At 39.8% G+C, this 19,852-nt stretch overlaps 1 protein-coding gene across 1 annotated transcript in view; it reads right to left on the bottom strand.

The window, feature by feature from the left end:
• The window catches only part of DYTN (dystrotelin), an 87,600-nt gene that overhangs the window by 57,081 nt on the left and 10,667 nt on the right, over positions 1-19,852 (bottom strand). The window contains 4 exon segments of the mRNA XM_070071596.1: positions 320-420; positions 970-1,055; positions 2,927-3,128; positions 11,239-11,313. Coding sequence (XP_069927697.1) covers positions 320-420; positions 970-1,055; positions 2,927-3,128; positions 11,239-11,313 — 464 coding nt within the window.

Raw genomic sequence — 19,852 nt, 5'->3', positions numbered from 1 at the left:
TCATCCTACAGATATGAATGTCCAACATAGAATGTCAAGCATAAGAGTAACAACTGCATTTTGGAAAGGCCACCATCTCAGTGTTGAAGAGTTGTGGGTGTGGGGGCAGGTGAACTGGAGAAATCCATTAAACTGCACTTGTAATAGGTCAGATTAAAGTTAATGGAGCCCATACTAAAATAATAGCAGTTACTATAAAGGGGAGAGTGCATGGAAAGCTATATAAAGATAGAATTGACACCGAACAAACCAGATTCTTTAATAATAGATGTGGCTACTATAACTGAAATAAATTTAGAATTCTTAAGTAGGGACTTACCTGCTGTAAATCTGTTAGTAGGTTTCTCAAAATCCTTCGAGTCATGCGTGCTCCAGGATCATAACCTCCCTTGTTATTTTCTGCATAGAGCTGAAAAAGAGCTAGATACATGGGGGAAGGGAGGAGAAGAAATCCTTAGGTTGAATTTTTGTGTTGTATTTTTGAATAGTATGTGATTTGAATGAACAGTTTGTGGGCATGAAAAGAAAGGGAGAATAAATTTATATTCTTGATAATTTACTTATTTTGAAGGCGTTTTACGCTAAATCATTGAATAATGAAAAGTCAATCATAGTTCAACCCCTTGATGATTCAGTGTGTCTCTGATGAATCATGATGTTGGTAAATGACAATATGAGGATCATGCCAGTCTTTAAAGAAATAACAATTACTGATATGTGAATACTTCCTAAACAAATAAGTGTCAAGGTCAACTCATTAATGCCTAATTAGAAAGTTATAGATCTTTTAAAAATCCTTAATTCTACAAATATTAAGCATTTTTCTTTAATAAACAAGCAAGTCATGCTGATTCCATGCTGAAGAATGAAAGTCATCATGTTGGGGTTATAGGAGTGGTTGAAGAGGACAATGCATCTGGGACTCCAAGTCACAGCAATTCAGGACACTCAAACCTCCTGTCCATTTACCTCTGTATTTTGTGAGAGGGCTGTCCCCCGAGAGGGCAATTAGGGCAGCAGCCACAGGCAGGAGCTTGAGAAAACCTGTTCCTGTGCTGTATGGCAACAAAACACATAAAAAGTGGAAAGAGTAATGTTATTCTCGATGAAGTGATTTATAAAAACTGTAACTATTAATGGATGTTTCTTACATGGAGTTATGAGTTCTAGTTTTCCATGGCCTCTCTTCCTGTATCTGGAATTTGGAAGGATGAACATTGAATTAAAATGTTTTATCATTCATTCATTCATTCATTCAGGAAATTTTTGCTGGATGCTTCTCTGTGCTAAACACTGGGAATGCAAGGACACATTTCGTCTTCTTCATGAAGCAGGCAGCCTAACTCCTTAGTTCTCAGCTGTCTGGAAACCAAGCAACAAAGACAAGCACAAAAACGCAAAAGGCGCAGAAGTTTATGTATCCATGCCCCAAAAAATCCCCAGTTCACAGCTCTTGCTTGGAGCCTAACCATCTTTTGCCTACTCATTATGTAGCTTATAAACCTGCAGAGCAATTTTCAAAGGCAGGAAGATGATTAGAGACAGGGACTGATCATAGAAATGACAGTCAAAAGTTTAAGGCAGCTAAAAGCATGAATGAGTAATTTGAAAATGTTTTTATACTCATATATTATTCATGCAATTAAAAATTAAATGATAAGCCAGAAAAGAAAACATGTGTAAGGAAATTGCCCAGTGGTTTAATGCTGTACTTGTCCCGGGAGACAGACTTAAGGGTACTAGGAGGGTACATCAAAAAGTTCCTTTAAAAACTGAAATTTAAAGATAAGATTATTTTGGCTCAAACATTGTGAAATTCATGCATTTTTATACACATTTTCTATGAGCTTTTTGAAGTCTCTGCATATTTCTTCTTCTTTATTCTTTTTCCCTACATCCCAAATGTTTTGCCCACTGTACAGTTTTTAAAAAGTTTATTTTAAAGAATGAGATCTACTGAGTCAGGACTATACAATATAAGGCAAACTGAGAAGGGGCAAAAGACTGTGAACCCTGCAGCTCAGCAAAACATATACTCACCACACACACACACACACACACACACTCATACTAGCAGAATCATTGACTCCAAAGCACCCACAATCAATGGTTTGATACACTCTAAACTGGCATATAATTTATCCAGTCATGTACAGCTTGTCTAACGTTATTCCAACTAAAAAGTGAAACAGGGTGCTTGCACTGTGGTGTAGTGGGTAAAGCTACCACCTGCAGTGCCCACATCCCATGCAGGCACTGGTTTGGCTCCCAGGTGCTCTACTTCCAATCTAACTCTCTGCTATGGCCTGGGAAAGTAGTGGAAATTTGCCCCAAGTCCTTGAGCCCCTGTACCCATGAGGGAGACCCGGAAGAAGCTCCTGGCTTCTGGCTTTGGATCAGAGCAGCTTTGGCTGTTGCGGCCATCTGGGGATTGAACCAGCAGATGGAAGACCTCTCTTTACCTCTGCATCTGCCTCTCTGTAACCCTGCCTTTCAAATAAATAAATAAATCTTTAAAAAATTTAAAAAAAATAAATGAAACAAAAATTGATAATTGGTTACAAAGAAATGAGCAGAGATTCAAAAGCAAAGGGTAGTTTTCCAGGGCTTATGTACAGAGGTATGATTGCCATAGCAAAAGTGTGTATGCTTCCCTAGAGTGGAACTGAGTTTATGTAACAGAATGAATAATATGGAGGCTCTCCCTCCCATCTGTTTTTTCTATTCCTGGGCCATTTACTGTAGTGAATCTGATAAGCACATATGAGTTTGTTGGCCCTCCTGAATAAGCAATAAATTTTTGGAGAACAAACAAGGTTTGTTATATGCCAAACATTAACCAAACTTTAGACAGCACAAAATAGTCAGTAACAAATGGCAAGTAAATATGGCCTTCAAGGTTGCAATGTGACATCCACCTCCTTACCTGTCATATATGGTTGTGAGAAGGCTCAGAGTAAGTTCTGACGCTCTGGGATGCACCTGTCCTGGTTTTTCCAGCATGGCTTTCTGAAAAAGCTCTTCGAGCACCTGAAAAAGCTGCTGCACAGAAAGTGAGCTCTTCCTAGCTTCCCAGAAACTTTGACGTAGTAGAACATGCTGAATCAGGGAGCTGTCTATCAAGTCCACTGTAGGAAGCAGATGGAGAATTGAGCCTTATTTTCTGATGGGAATAAAAGGTGTCCAATAAAGCACAAGCCATCTATTGTTTAATTGAGGCTTTTCATGGCAGTTATCTTCTATTTTTTTATACTCAATTCATCTTTATTCCTCTTTCTTTCTTAAAAAACTGTAGTGTTTTCAAGTATTTTCTATTTTTATATTTTTATTTAAGGTAAATAACTTTCTTGTAATTAATATATACAGACTTAAGAACATAGTGATATTTCCCACCTTACCCTCCCTCTGGGCCATGCTCCCACATTTCCCCCTCCTTCCTTTCTTACTCCTTCTCTTAATTACAATGATCTGCTTTCTTAATTACAAAGATCTACTTTCAGTTTACTTTATGCTCATAAGATTATCCCTATGCTAAGTAAATAGTAAGCAAATAGTAAGCCCTACACGAAGTAAATAGTAAGCAAAAATTAAACAAAAAAACCACTATTACTTGACACTAGAGACAAGACCTGTAAACAATCATCGAATCTGAAAATGTGAATTTTATACCTATACACTACAATTTTTAGTTTTTATTTTATTGATTTTTATTTTTTGACAGGCAGAGTTAGACAGTGAAAGAGAGAGACAGACAGAGAGAAAGGTCTTCCTTCCATTGGCTCACCCCCCAAGTGGCCGCTACAGCTGGCGTGCTGTGCTGATCTGAAGCCAGGAGCCAGGTGCTTCCTCCTGGTCTCCCATGCGGGTACAGGGTCCAAGGACTTGGGACGTCCTCCACTGCCTTCCTGGGCCACAGCAGAGAGCTGGACTGGAAGAGGAGCAATCGGGACAGAATCCGGCACCCCAACCGGGACTAGAACCCGGGGTGCCGGCGCCGCAGGTGGAGGATTAGTTTAGTGAGCTGTGGTGCCAGCCTACACTACATTTTTTATATATATTTGTTATCACAGATCAGGGAAAACCTATAGGATTTGTGTTTCTGGTACTGGCTTATTTCATTAAATATCATAGTTTCCAGTTGCATCCATTTTGTTGCAAAAGACAGGATTTCTTTCTTTTTTATGGGTGAGTTGTATTCCATACTATATATATATATGTGTGTACCACAATTTCTTTATCCAGTCATCACTTGATAAGCATCTTGGTGGATTCTATATATTAGTTATTGTGAATTAAGCTGAAATAAACATGGGGGTACAGATAACTCTTTCATATGCTGATATCATTTCCTTTGGGTAAATTTCCAGAAGTGGGATTGGCAGGTCATATGGTCTATCTATTTTCAGTTTTCTGAGGTACCTCCATAGTGTCTTCCACAGTGGCTGCACCAGTTTATATTCCCACCAACAGAGAATTAAGGTACCTTTTCCCCTACATGCTCACCAGCATTTATTGTTTGTTGGTTTCTGTATGAAAGCCAGTCTAACTGGGTTCAGGGGCAGCCTCGTTGTGGTTTTGATTTGCACTTCCCTGACGGCTAGTGTTCCTCAGCATTTTTTCATGTGCCTATTGGCCAATTGAATTTCATTTTGAAAAATGCCTCTTTATGTCCTTTGTCCATTTAACTGTATTTTTTATTTTGTTGTTGAGTTTCTTGAGCTCTTTATAAATTCTTGATATTAATCCATTATCAGTTTCATAGTTAGCAATATTTCCCCCATTCTGTCAATTGCCTCTTCACTTTGCTGAGTGTTTCCTTTGCAGTGCAGAAGCTTCTCAACTTGATTTAATCCCATTTGTCTATTTTGGCTTTGATTGCCTGTGCTTCTGTGCTCCTCTCCAAGAAGTCTTTGCCTATGCCAATGTCTTACAGTTTCCCCAATGTTCTACTCTAGTAATTGTACGGTATCAGATCACAGATTTAGATCCTTGATCCATTTTGAGTTGATTTTTCTATAAGGTATAATGTAGGGGTCTTGTTTCATACTTCTGCACATAGAGATCCAAATTTCCAAGCACCATTTGTTGAAGAAACTGTCCTTTCTCCAGGGATTAATTTCTTTTCTTTTCTTTTCTTTTCTTTTCTTTTCTTTTCTTTCTTTTTCTTTTTCTTTTTCTTTTCTTTTCTTTTCTTTTTTTTTTTTTTTGACAGGCAGAGTGGACAGTGAGAGAGAGACAGAGAGAAAGCTCTTCCTTTTGCCGTTGGTTCACCCTCCAATGGCCGCCACAGCCAGCGCACTGCGGAGGGCGCACCACGCTGATCTGATGGCAGGAGCCAGGAGCCAGGTGCTTTTCCTGGTCTCCCATGGGGTGCAGGGCCCAAGGACTTGGGCCATCCTCCACTGCACTCCCTGGCCACAGCAGAGAGCTGGCCTGGAAGAGGGGCAACCGGAACAGAATCCGGCGCCCTGACTGGGACTAGAACCTGGTGTGCCGGTGCCGCAAGGCGGAGGGTTAGCCTAGTGAGCCGTGGCGCCAGCCCAGGGACTAATTTCACTCCTTTGCCAAAGACTAGTTAGTTGTAGATGTGTGGATTGATTTCTGGAGTTTCCATTCTGCTCCACTGGTCTACATGTCTATTTCTGTGGCAGTACCAGGCTTTTTGGATTAAAATTGCTCTATAGAATGTCTTGAAATCTGGCATTGTGATGCATTCAGCTTTGTTTTTGTTATTTAAGATTGCTTAGATATTCAGGGTCTCTTGTGTTTCCATATGAATTTTATCATCTTTTCTAGATCTGAGAAGAATGTCATTGGTATTTTGATTGGGATTGCATTGAATCTGTAAGTTGTTTTCAACAGTATGGATATTTAGGTGATATCAATTTTCCAATCCATGGACATGAACAATTTTTCCATTTTTGTGCCTTTTTCTATTTCTTTCTTTAATGTTTTATAATTTTCATTATAGAGGTCTTTTACCTCCTTGATTAAATTTATTCTCAGGTATTTACTTCTTTTTTTATAGCTATTTTGAATGGGATTGATCTTAGAAGTTCTTTCTTAGTCATGGCATTGTCTATGTATACAAAGGCTATTTATTTTTGTGTACTGATTTTATATCCTGCTACTTTACCAAACTCTTCTATGAGTTCTAATAATCTCTTGGTGGAGTCTTTTGGATCTCCTATATATAGAATCATGTCATCTGAAGATAGGGATAGTTTGATTTCCTTATTCCCAATTTGTATCCCTTTATTTTTTTTCTTGCCTAATGGCTTTGGATAAACTTCCAGGACTATCTTAAATATCAATGGTGAGAGCAGGCATTCTTGCCTGGTTCTGGATCTAAATGGAAATGCTTCCAACTTTTCCCAATTAAATAGGACACTGGCCATAAGCTTGTCATCAATTGCCTTGGTTGTGTTGAGGAACATTCCTTCTATATAATTTCTTGCCTCCTACAAATTTTGGGTTTTGTTTGTATTTTTTTAGTTCCTTGAGATGCATTAGTAGCTCATTTATTTGGTACCTTTTCAATTTCTTGATGTAGGCACCCATTGCTATAAACTTCCCTCTTAACTTTGCTTTTGCTGTATCTCATTTTTCTTATTTTAAAGATTTCTTATTTATTTGAAAGTCAGAGGTACTTGAGAGTCAGAGGGAGGAGAGGCAGAGAAAGAGTTCTTCCATCCTCTGGGTCACTCCCCAACTGGCTGCAATGGCCGGAGCTGCGCCGATCCAAAGCCAGGAGCCAGGAGCTTCTTCCAGGTCTCCCATGTGGGTGCAGGGGCCCAAGGACTTGGGCCATCTTCTACTGCTTTCCCAGGCCATACAGAGAGCTGGATCAGTAGTGGAGCAGATGAGACTCGAACTGGTGGCCGTATGGGATGATGGCATTGCCAGCAGCAGCTTTACCTGCTGTGCCGCATCATCTCCCCCCATATATTTTGATATGTTGTATTGTCATCTTTATTTGTTTCCAGAAATATTTTTATTTCCCTTTTGATTTATTCTATGATCTGGATATTCAGGAGCATGTTTTCAGTCTTTATGTCTTTGAATATTTTCTAGAGATTCTTGAGTTGTTAATTTTAAGCTTCACTCCAGTTTGGTCAGAAAAGATGCATGATACGATTTTAGTATCCCTATTGTTTGCTTTGTATTTCTTTTGTACTTTCGCTGGGAGATTTTCTGCCTTCATATTCTTTCATAATGATGATTACCTTTCTGTGTTTCTGTGTATAGCACATCCTTAAGCATCATTTATAAAACTGGACCAGTGCTGACAAAGCTACTTGTTATGGAAGGTTGTTATTTCCCATTCATTCATAAATGAGAGCTTTTCAGGGTTGACTTTTTTTCTCTTAAGACTGTGCTATGTATCTCCATTCTCTCCTAGCCTGTAGGGTGTCTGATGAGAAGTCAGCTGTGAGTCTAATTGGAGATCCTCTGAATCTGTTTTTTCTCTCGTACACATTATAGAATCTTTTCTTTATGTTTTAGTGTTGAATGTTTGGTTAAAATATGTCATGGTGAAGGTCTTTTCTGGTCCTGTCTACTAGGAGTTCTGTGTGCCTCATGTACTTGGACATCCCATTCTTTCTCCAAATTAGGGAAGTTTTCTGTAATTATTTCATTGAATAGGCTTTCTAATCCATTCTGTCCTTCAACACCTACAGGAACTCCAGAGACCCATATGTTAGGTCATTTGATGGTATCCCATAAATTTCAAACATTGTTTCTAATTTTCCTAATTTCTCCTTTTCTTTCTTCTTTTTGGTCTGACTGAGATATTTCCAAAGAGTTGTCTTATAGCTTGGTTACTCTTTCTTTGCCTCACCAAGTCTGTTGTTAAGGTGTTTCACTGTATTTTTATTAGAAATATTGAAATTTCATTTCCAATTTTTCATTTTGATTTCTCTTTAGAATCTCCATTTCATGGGAAAATGTTTCCTCCATGTCATGTATGGATATCTTAACTTGTGAATTTGCTTCTCATCACTTCTGAGTAATACTATGATAAATCTTTTTAATTCCTTTTCTGGCATTTCATCAATCTGTTTGTCCTCTCAGTACAATACTGCAGTGTTCTTGTGTTCCTTTCAGCAGTGGTGGTCATGCTGTCCTGTTAATCTTCTTTCTTGAATTCCTGTGTTTATCTTCAGGCATTTGTAGAAATACCTGTTGGTTTTCTCCTCTGATGGATTTTATCTTTGAACTATGTCTTTGTCATTTGGTGGAGTGTCTGCTCTCTCAATACCCAGAGTCCTGTGCTGGGTGTGGCCAGGGAGCTCTGGTCAGTGCTCCATGGTGGAGAAAATACCCAGGATAACACTCAAGTTGGGTGTTGTAGATCTCTGTTGTCAACAGGGGGAAGAGTATGATCTCCTCTGTTGGAGTAATCACACTCTCACCTCCTATCCTCCAAGGTGATCAATGCCTGAGTTTCGCCCACTGTGGGTACAACACTCAACTCTCATCTTCATGTACCACACAAAGGATCTCTGCAGTCCTCAGTGTGAGCACAGATCCCTGACAGCTATTTTCTTTAAAGGGAACTAAATAAGATTAATAGTAGACATATATCTTTTGTGTAGTATCAGGTATTACCATTCTGACAGTGACTTTTATTTTGGAAAAGTTTACTGGTTGATAAAGAATAATGGTAATATTATCACCAGTATATTTTTTAGGATATTATTTTATAGACTGAAGCTAAAAGGAGAAGAAGTGAGAACTCTGAAAAATAAGCAAATCAAGGGAGTTAGGACACCATAGTTAAAAGCTGGAAAAATATTTTTGTGCTCTTTTTTAAGTGGATTGAGAAAATTTACCTATCATATTTAAACACAATTTTTCCTTTCTGCAGCCCAGCTTCAGGAGAAATATTTTGTTATGCAATTTCCACAGTAAAAAAATACATCTTTACAAAAGCAGTATCTAAATTATCACATATGTTAGGGCCCATTTTTTCTTCAGTAAAATCCCATTTTTTAAAATCTTGGTTTCTTTCCTATTATTATCTAGGGAAGGCTTTTAATAAAACTAGAGTTACTAAGAAAAATAATAGTTTATTTCTTATATAGATTTTTTTTTTACCATCTTCTCCTAAAAAATTTACAAGGCAATGAATTGAAAGAAAAATGAAACAAAGCTAAGCCTATGGTTTCTTGCAGACAGACAATGACAGAGAATATTAATAAACTCCCATTTGTACCATCTGAGCACTTGAGGTGTCAAGAACAGCCACAGGAACAGTTGTTTAAAAGTCTTCAAACTATGAAAGTATAAGGTTTTATACTTCATCCATAGATTAGTAATCTAGCAAGCACAATAAAAAATTTTATTTGTTCTCTGATATTGCATTTAAGGGGAAAAGTCAAGGAATAGAGAACATGGCCTGCACCACGGCTCACTTGGCTAAATCCTCCCAGATTCTAGTCCCGGTTGGGGTGCCGAATTCTGTCCCGGTTGCTCCTCTTCCAGTCCAGCTCTCTGCTGTGGCCCGGGAAGGCAGTGCAGGACGGCCCAAGTCTTTGGGCCCTGCACCTGCATGGGAGACCAGGAAGAAGCACCTGGCTCCTGGCTTCGGATCGGCGCAACGCGCTGGCCATAGCAGCCACTTGGGGGGTGAACCAATGGAAGGAAGACCTTTCTCTCTGTCTCTCTCTCTCACTGTCTAACTCTGCCGGTCAAAAAAAAAAAAAAAAAAAAGAATAGAGAACAAGGTTTTGGTAATGTGACTTAAATAAGAACCTAGCACAGGTGATAGAGACTGTAGACTCTTTTATCTTCATTCAGTCCAGCACTTGTCATCCCACTGGCATTCTGAACACAGGCTTTTTTGCCTTGAGTTCTGTATTATAGCCAACCAGAACTCTTTTACCACAAGATTTATATAGCTCTTTCCTTTAGGTCTTGTTACTGGTAACTCAGTGTTTGGGGCCTTTTGTTTTCATGTTTATTTGGATACATTTTTTAGGCAGAATTTTCTACCACTGATTTTGTGCATTGTTAATATTTCTTCAGAGTATTATTTATATTCACCAATTCTGATGCCAGGGATAATAAAATGTCTAAAAACATTATCTTCAAATTACACTATTGTACATATCCAGGCATTACTGCTACAGATTTAAGGAAAATTTTTGAGGGTAATCTTCTTTAATTGGAGTTCTTCAGGAAAATAGCATAATTGGAGGTAAATTTTTAGCACATACATTTTGTTTTTTATTTATTTGTGAGATAATAAACATTAGTTACAAGTGGGTTTATTTGTTTAGAGCAATGCTCTTCATTTCCCCTTATAATCATAAATTAAAAAGGAACTTGATATAGAATCTCAGTATGGTAAGTGGGGAAATATAGTTGTTCTTACTGAGAACATGGTTTTTGAGTATTTCTGCTGTGCCTATATTTCTTCCCACCTTGCTACCCTTTTTACCTCACAGCATGTATGTTTTGTGAAGCGCAGTTTGAAAACCACTGATCTATATAAATTATTAGGTGAAAGAAACATATTTAAAAATTTAATCTTCAGTAGAGATATCATATATATGAGAGAAATCAATAACTTTAGATGTACTAAATACCTGTTGTTTTTCACAGCTAAGATATAACATTTCATTTTGGATAATGTTTAAAAGATAAATATTTTTACTCTTTATACTTTGTTTTGTCTAAATAACAGTGTAAGAAAAGAAATTATAGTATTCAATCAGACATAAACGCAAGTGAACAATTCTTAGGGAATTCTTGAAATAGTGTTATAATGTACAGCTCATAGAATATTCATTTGAACCTACTTTTTTGCATGTTAGATATAGATAAGAAGTGCAACTTGAAATGAAATCTCATGAGGTAGAAGGAATTTTACATTTTCATGCTTAAATCTACAAATATAGATTCTAAACAAATTTTTTTGTGGTCATTTTGTTTTATGTCAATATTGGTATCCTTAAAATGAAATGAAGAAATCTTGCTAGAAGCCAATTAGGGAAAATATAAGAACAAATCCTTTTCATCCACAGTCATTTTCTCCAGTCAACGAAGCCAATGTGTTTTGTGTGGACACCTGCTCCCTACACCCATGACATCTCTGTTTCACATTAGCTGAATGTGCAAGTCCAGCCTTGTAGAGCCCAGAAGTCACTTGCATGAGTTCGTTTTCTCCATGAATATCATAGCACATATTAGAGGAGATTTTTGAAGTGTTTCAAGAGAGCCTGTACTTACACTGACACAGAGTTTGCACTGATCGTAACTTGAAGGCTGTTCTATAAATGGAATTCTCAATGTTATTCAGAGCACCTGTAAAAAAAACAAGTATCATGGATAAAGGACCATCTCATCATATAAATCCCACATCCTAGAAAGGAATCCTAAGGATCATGTATCCCTACTTTATTTTTCAGGTGAGTAAATTAAGGTCTATGACTCTCCTTTCTTCCTGGAAACAAATAATAACAGGCTTACAGAAGTCCTGAGCTATGGGTGACCTGAGGCAGAACTCTACAAATCTGTTAAATGGAGGAGTTCACCAAAAGGTGGGGAACACTCCTTCATCAGTCCGCCAATTTTTAGAAAAGAAGGTGTGGGGAGCAACCCGGACTAGACTGTTACCGGAATTAAGACTTATTCTATGCATCTGCTCTCCCACAATATGGCGCTGGGAGAGAAGAAAACAGTTTCTACACAGCTGCCTCCAGTTCAGCCAATAAACTGTAGGACTTGCTCCTGATTGGAGGAGAGCAGCGTACTCGGCGTGTGGGCAGCCGAGTTAGGATTGGCGGAGGAGGACTATAAAGGAGGAGAGAGATGGCATGCACCAGGAACATCTAAGGGGAACATCTAAGGGAACACCTGTGCAGCCCCCGAGAGAGCCGGCTGGCGGTGTGCCGCTCCCCTGCGGAAGTGGGGAATGTGGCCAGGGGGAACTGCCCTTCCACGGAGGTGGAAGGGACAGTAGCCAACCCAGGAAGAACCAGCAGCAAACCCGGGGAGGGCCGAGCAGACGAAAGAACAGCGCAGGGTGCTGTGTCGTTCCTCCACGAAGAGGGGGAGCGACATAATGGTGCCGTGACTCGGATATGAAGCCTAGGCAGGGTTTAGTGTCGTTCCTCCACGAAGAAGGGGAGCGACATAATGGTGCCGTGACTCGGATAGGAAACCTAGGACGGATAGGAAACTTAGGAGGGAAGAAACGGGAAGAACTGGGAAAATACCGGAGAGAGAGACTAGCAAACAGCCTAGGGAAAAGCCGGACGAAAAAGGTGCCGGAAGAAGCTATTGAAAGCCTAGGCATAGACTCAGATACGGACTACAGGGGGAAGCTGGGAGAAATCTCTAAGGTCGAAAGCGAAAGTGAAAGCTAGAACAAACAGACTCGGATGCGGACTGTGGGGAGAGGCCAGGAGAAATGAGGGAGGAGTATTGTTGGAGGAAAGCTTGGGGAAACATACCGGGTAGAGAAAAATGTTAGGGAAATTGAAGCCGCGGGGGGCAGGCCGAGGCGGAGACGAAAGCCACTTTGGGATTCTCAAGTTAGCCCGGGAATAGGGGGCGAAAAGTTGAAACCAGAAGCTGAAACGTAAGCCAGATTGGGATCCGTCTGATTAGCCCGGGGAGCAAAGGACGGGAAGCCAAATCGTGGGGCGGAGACGTGAGCTGGGTTGAATTCGCCAGGCTAGCCTGGGGAACTTAGATTGAATGCTAGTGGTGGAGATGTAAGCTACGCTGTGTGACTCGCGGAGGCTGCCGCGCGCAGACAGAGCGTGCGGGGCACAAGTAGATAGGGAACGCTGGGCTAGTGAGAGACCGCGGAGTGTGCGCGCAAAGCCGAGCCGCGCAGATGAGAGAGGCGCGGGCTGAAGCGGCTCAGCCGGGAAGCCGCCGAGAAGCAGCCTCGGGGCGGGCGCCGGGAAGCCACAGGGATAAGAGAAACAGAAGTTTAGAAGTAAAATGGGAGAAATAGGAATGCTGGAAGATAGAAGTAAAATGGGAGAAATAGGAATGCCCGGAGATAGAGAAATAGAGAAATAGAAAGGCCTCCCCACAATACTGCAATGAGAAAGCTTGGATTCGGTCTGCCTGATTAGTGAGGCGATGAGCACCTGCGGGCGGCTAGCAGCTTATGCACCGCAGGTCACCAAAGACGGGCACGTTATCAACACCAATAAGTCACCCCACAACATGGCAATGAGAGAGCTTGGATTCGGTCTGCCTGATTAAGGCGGTAAGCACCAGCAGGCGGCTCGACCAGAGTATGAGCCGCAGGTCACCGAAGACAGGCACGCATCAGTGCCTAAAAACCTCCTCACAACATGGCGAAGAGAGGGCCCGGATTCGGTTTGCCTGATTGATAGGACTTGTAAGAACCTGTGGCAACTCTAGCAAGTAGAGCAGAGTGTGTGCCGCGGGACACTGAAGACAGGCGCGTATCAACGCCAAAAAATAAAAAGAAAGGGGGATCTGTGGGGAGCAACCCGGACTAGACTGTTACCGGAATTAAGACTTATTCTATGCATCTGCTCTCCCACAATATGGCGCTGGGAGAGAAGAAAACAGTTTCTACACAGCTGCCTCCAGTTCAGCCAATAAACTGTAGGACTTGCTCCTGATTGGAGGAGAGCAGCGTACTCGGCGTGTGGGCAGCCGAGTTAGGATTGGCGGAGGAGGACTATAAAGGAGGAGAGAGATGGCATGCACCAGGAACATCTAAGGGGAACATCTAAGGGAACACCTGTGCAGCCCCCGAGAGAGCCGGCTGGCGGTGTGCCGCTCCCCTGCGGAAGTGGGGAATGTGGCCGGGGGAACTGCCCTTCCACGGAGGTGGAAGGGACAGTAGCCAACCCGGGAAGAACCAGCAGCAAACCCGGGGAGGGCCGAGCAGACGAAAGAACAGCGCAGGGTCCTGTGTCGTTCCTCCACGAAGAGGGGGAGCGACAGAAGGCAACAGCTATAATAATATAATAGGACAAAAATATAGAGAGAACAAAAGTTCAATTTTCTTAACTTGTCTAGTTATATGTGTATGCATTTATGCATATATGAAAACACCCCAAGAGCTATCCATCCATTTATGAATTTAGAAAATATCAACCAAGCTGTTATATATGACCTGGGCATGATTTTAAGCCTCTGAAATATAGCTGTTGACTAAACAAATAAAAATTCCTACGTTGTGAAGCTTAACCTCTAGTAACATCCACCAAATTGTTAGCACATCTCCGAGACCTCAAATTATTAATGTTGATAGCTATTTTCTTTCCACCTGTCAATATATCCTATATTTTCCATTAAGAGTATATGTTATTTTATAATTATAAAAAATTATTAATAAACCTTCTTTTGAGTGTTATGACCACCAAACATCACTGACACAATTGTTAGTCTTTCTGAGCACTCACCAGGCACTGAGAGGATATTTGCCCTTTCCCTTAATGGGGAGTAGGAGAGAACTCCGGAGCCAACATGCCTAGTTCTATTACTTTCATTTTCCTCTGGGGAAATTAGTCTAGGGTTTGAACTTCAGTGTCTTCATCAGATAAATAGGGATTATAATACATTCCTCGCCTTACAACATAACTTTCTGTAGGCTGAGACTGAAATGATCAGTCTTCATATCTAGAAAAAAAACCTCCAGAGTAGCTCTTCCCATTTATTTGTATTATCTGTAATGTCATTCAATAAAACTTTACAAGAGCATATCCATTAATTGTTTAGTTTATCTTAGACACTAAAAATGGTCTATTCTCAGTCATTATTGTCCTATAGAGTAGTGGTCCTCAAAGCATGGTTTCAGAGTGAGCAGCCTCAGCATCACCTCAGAACTTAGTAGAAAAAGAATTTCTAACCAAACTGTAACAAGTATTCAACTCCAGAGGTGATACACAGAATCCTGAGTTTTGCAGGATCTTAAGATAAATTTGATGCAAATTAAATGTAAACATTACTGGTAAAAAGAGTTTATTAATTCTAGGGGCCTGGTGTTGTGACATAGCAGGTTAAGCCACTGCCTGCAATGCCAGCAACCCATGTGGATGCCAGTTCACGTCCTGGCTGTTCCATTTTCAATCCAGCTCCCTGCTAATAGCCTGGAAAAAACAACAGAACACGGTTCAAGTATTTGGGCCCCTGCTACCACATGGGTGACTTGAATGAAGCTCCTGGCTTCAGCCTGACCCAGCGCTGGCTGTTGTAGCCATCTGGGGAGAGAACCAGTAGATGGAAGATCTCTCTCTCTCTCTCTGTCTTTCTCTCTACCTCTCTTTCTCTGTAACTCCTTCAAATAATAATAGATAAATAATTCCAAATAAATAAATAAATAGCTTTTATCTTTAAAAAGAAAAACAAACAGTTCATTAATTCTAGAGCCATTGTCCTGGATCCAGCCAACTATGGATTATCTAGAAAGACAATTAGATCTTTTGCAAATTCTGATATCATCATTTCTTCCTTTTAAGTATTCATACTGTGTGTGTTTAGATTTCAAAAATAGCAACAGGAAATAAGTTTCAATTCTGTTTCCATGATCCAACTCCAACTGCCCAAGACAGATTTCATGGGGGGCTATCTTGACATGACCTGTCAAGGAGACTCTGCTCTTTATGCCAAGTGTGAAGGTGACAGCAGTGACCCTAATGCCCTATACTTTATTTCAGTAGTGTGTTCTCATTATTTTCCCCTAATATTATTAGAGATGTCAAAATATTAGTTATTATATAGTCAATATAAAATTATTAATGAGCTACCTTATTAATAAAAATTAATAATTTAAAAGATCAATTCTTTGACATTTGATGTCTCATGTTTTCACCACATCTCAATTCAGAATAGCCATATTTTAAATGCTCAGAAAGATGACTAGCTTATTGACAGCTCTGTTTTTGAAAATATGAAGCTGGAGCTGTTTAGAGTGCTGAAAAGGTCCTCAACTTTCTATTGTGCATCTGGAAGTCAGGATTTCCATTTAGCCTGAGACAGATATTTAAGAGTCTTTGGTGTTGGATGTGGGTAATATAATGTAAATCAATTAAATCATATAGGTATTTGGTGAGGAGAAAACTAGGCTAAAAGATGCTTGAGAAAATTAATTAAGGCTAACAGAACCCCAAGGAAAATAATTATCTAAATAACAGAGGAGGAAGAGAAACCCAAGAGGAAGAGTGAGAAGGGGGAGTCAAATAAACCATGAGAAATCAATGGTGGGAAGCTGGGTTTCAGAAAGGAGAGAGGTGTTAGTGGTTCAATACCTGGAAGCCATGAGAAGATTAATTATGGGTAAAAAGAGCCTCTAGGTTTTATGATTAACTTGATTATCGAATATCTTCTCAAGAACGGTTACAGCAAGTCAGGGGGTCAAAATTAAAATGCGAAGGTTTGAGCAATGAATGTAAGGTGAAGATGAAACATAAAAAAAGACAACTTTTTCAAACTATTTAATCTGAAGAGAAAAGCAGAGAGGAATAGGCAGAAACACACATAAAACTGAACTTGGTTTTCAAAGGCAGGAAAGATAGCATAGCACATGCGTGGGTCAGGAAGCAGGGTCCAGACGAGAGGAAGAGGTTGAGGGTTCAGGAGGTGGGGGCATCCTGGTGCTACCTGATGTGGAGAAGTCCTTCTCAGAAGGCACATGTTCCCTTAGCCACAGCATATCTTTTCACCCTTCATCTGGTGAACAACCTTCTCCTAATCTGACTCCATGAAACTCTAATAGTATTAATTCCAATTCTTTCACTTCCATCAGTAGCATATGGTGATGGTGTAGCCCCTCAGGGAGTGTATCATTGTGAATATATAACCCAAATCAGGCAAATAACACATTGAAGAAATTTCGTTCAAGGACTCTTTGTTCAAATAATCAGGTAAGCAGACTTATTTATTTCCTTCTGGACTTGAACTTAGAACAGTAGTTTAGATCAGCCGTCACTCTCTTGTCAGGGTGCCTAGTTGCAGAACAAAACCATTACACAAAGGAGAGCAGAGGCAAACTTGGAAATGGACAGATGTCACTTTTTGATGACAATTTCTAAGCCCAAGACAAGCTACTCCTTCTTTGGGCTATTTCATTTTATTTTAATTGACAAATGATCGCATATATTTATTGTAAAAATTATGTTGTTTGAAATATGTCTACATTGTAGAATGCTATATTGAGGTCATTAACATATACCTGACCTCATGCATTTACTATTTCTGTGATCAGAACATTTAGCATCTGCTCAGTAACTTTTAAGAATATAATATTATTAACTATTGCCACCATCCTGTGAGTGAACCTCTTGATTGGGTATTGGATTATAGAAAGCAATAAAGCCTCTTTGAACTGAGTTTTCTGTCACAAACAGCAGAAACCTTGTAACTGGCGCAAACCTCGAGGGAAAAACGGAAGATGGAAGAAGACGCAGAGATGAAGGAATGAACTTTGATATGAAGCTTGTCCCTCATTCTCTGAGAAGAGGAACAGAGGAATGGGTATGATAACAGTGAGAGGAAAACTTCATGTCTGAGGGTTTCTGGATTTTTTTTCTTCAAACTGGACAAGTTCAACCACTTAGAGTGAGCAGGAGGTGGTGGGATAGAATACTGAACAAATAATTAAGCTTTGGACTAGTCATGGTGGGGAGTGGGAGAGGAAACTGAACACAAACTCTGCGAAGAGTTGCCAAGCAACGTTGCCTCTTCAATATTTCCTGTGATCACAAATTCCAATTAAATAGAATTTCAACTCATAAGGCTCCAAGGCAAAGCTTTCACATACAAACAAGTTCTGGGACCAAGACTTACTCATATTTATTATACTAAAGGGAAGAAGTCTTGAGGAAAATAAAACTACTTTCAAGATGAATATCAGCTGATTAGCATAAACTGTAGGCAGTCTCTGGGGATGTTTCTCCACCCTTTGTTAAGAAGACCTCAAGCAACAGATTATCAAGGGGCTGTTCAGTCATTTCACTGATTTAAAACATATGTGACAGGATCATTTATGATGACACTAATTTTTTATTGTCCTTGCTGCAATGGGAGAATTTCAAGAATAAAAAGACAATGTTTCCATGTCCATACTTGTGTGTGCTACAAGACCTAAGCTCTTTTTCACACTTTGAGTAGATTTAACAGCTTGTTTGTATTTAAGGGATCACTTTTGAAGTCAAAGTAGGAAGACAGCTGGCTCATCAAAGAATTAATCTGTAGTTTTCCTGGATGGGGAAAGAGGGTAATGCTTGGACAGAAAGTTGAGATTGGGAGCAAAGGGAATGTTTCCATGGATGCCATTAATAGCAGCTCCTTGGGCAGAAGGAATGGCTGTGTGGCAAGACTAGGGAGACCAAGTGTAGAATGGATTTCTGTGCCCAGTCTTGACGCAGACTCCCAGGTCCTCAAATATACACCAAAGCCAAAGGCAACGATCATAGCAAGTTGCAGCAAAAATGGAACCTCGGATCAGGACCTTCGACAGACGTTCAGGACAAAACTCTTAGAAGTTTCTGTCTCCACGAAAGGCTCTTTTCCAGACTTGGTCAAATTTTCATACTGGAGTAGAATGACTTGATTTTTAGCTTGAAAAAAGTGGTTTTTTGGCCATTGAATATTGTAAAGTCCTGGCAATTATACAAGTGGCTATTGAATACCAGGTACTGCGTCAAGCTCCTAAGGTGCTTATGGTATGGAACCAGACCAGATCTGTCTTTGAGGAATGAGAGAACATCACATACATCTTCCAGAACATACAGTCAGTCCTCTGTAGCCACAGGGTCTATATCAGGGTCTATATGAATTCAACCAACCACAGGTGAAACACTTGTCTTGTACTGGATAGATAGAGAAATTTTTCCTGTCATTATTTCCTAAACAATATTCTGCACAAACTCTCTCTATAGAGAGCATTAACATTTTAAATGTTATATAATCTATCAATAATTATTAATGTTAATTATTAATATCAATGTTAATTATTAAAATCATAAATAATCTAAAGGTGATTTTAAAGTAGACAGGGGGTTGTGTAGGGTATATGTAGATACTACATCCTTTGGTATAAGAGACTTCAGCATCTATGAATTTTTTATTTACAGGCAGTCCCAGAACTGCAGATACAAGGGAACTGGATATTGAATCAATGATCAATATACAATCATAAGTAGAAGACACCTACTGTAGATGAATGTAGGCTGTGCTTAAAACTGTCATCCATGTAGATCAATGGAACAGAATAGAAACTCCAGAAATCTCAAAACTCCAGAAATCAATCCAAACATCTACAACCAACTAGTCTTTGACAAAGGAGCTAAAATCAGCCCCTGGAGAAATGAGTTTCTTCAACAGTGGGGCTGGGAAAGCTGGATCTTCACATGCAGAAGTATGATGCAAGACTCCTACCTTACACCTTACACAAAAATCCACTCAAAATGGATCAAAGACTTAAATCTATGACATGATACAATCAAATTAATAGAGAACATTAGGAAACTCTGCAAGACATTGGCATGGGTGAAGACTTCTTGGAAAGACCCCAGAAGTACAGGCAACCAAAACAAAACTTAACAAATGGTATTACATCAAGCTGTGAGAACTCTGCATTGCAAAGGAAACACTCAAGAGGTAATCAACAGAATGGGAGGAATTATTTGCAAATTATGCAACTGATAAAGGTTTAATATCCAAAATCTATAAAGAGCTCAAGAAATTCAACAACAACAAAACAAACACTCAGGTTAGGAAGTGGGCAAAAGACGTGAGCAGGCATTTTTAAGGAGAGGAAATTCAAATGGCCAACAGACAGTTGAAAAATGCTCAGGATCACTAGCCATCAGGGAAAAGCAGATCAAAACCACAATGAGGTTTT

The sequence above is a fragment of the Oryctolagus cuniculus genome, chromosome 3 (assembly GCF_964237555.1).
Source record: "Oryctolagus cuniculus chromosome 3, mOryCun1.1, whole genome shotgun sequence".
In the NCBI taxonomy this organism is placed as follows: domain Eukaryota; kingdom Metazoa; phylum Chordata; class Mammalia; order Lagomorpha; family Leporidae; genus Oryctolagus; species Oryctolagus cuniculus.
Note: the sequence above shows the minus strand (reverse complement) of the source record. Positions and strands in the feature narration are given on the sequence as shown.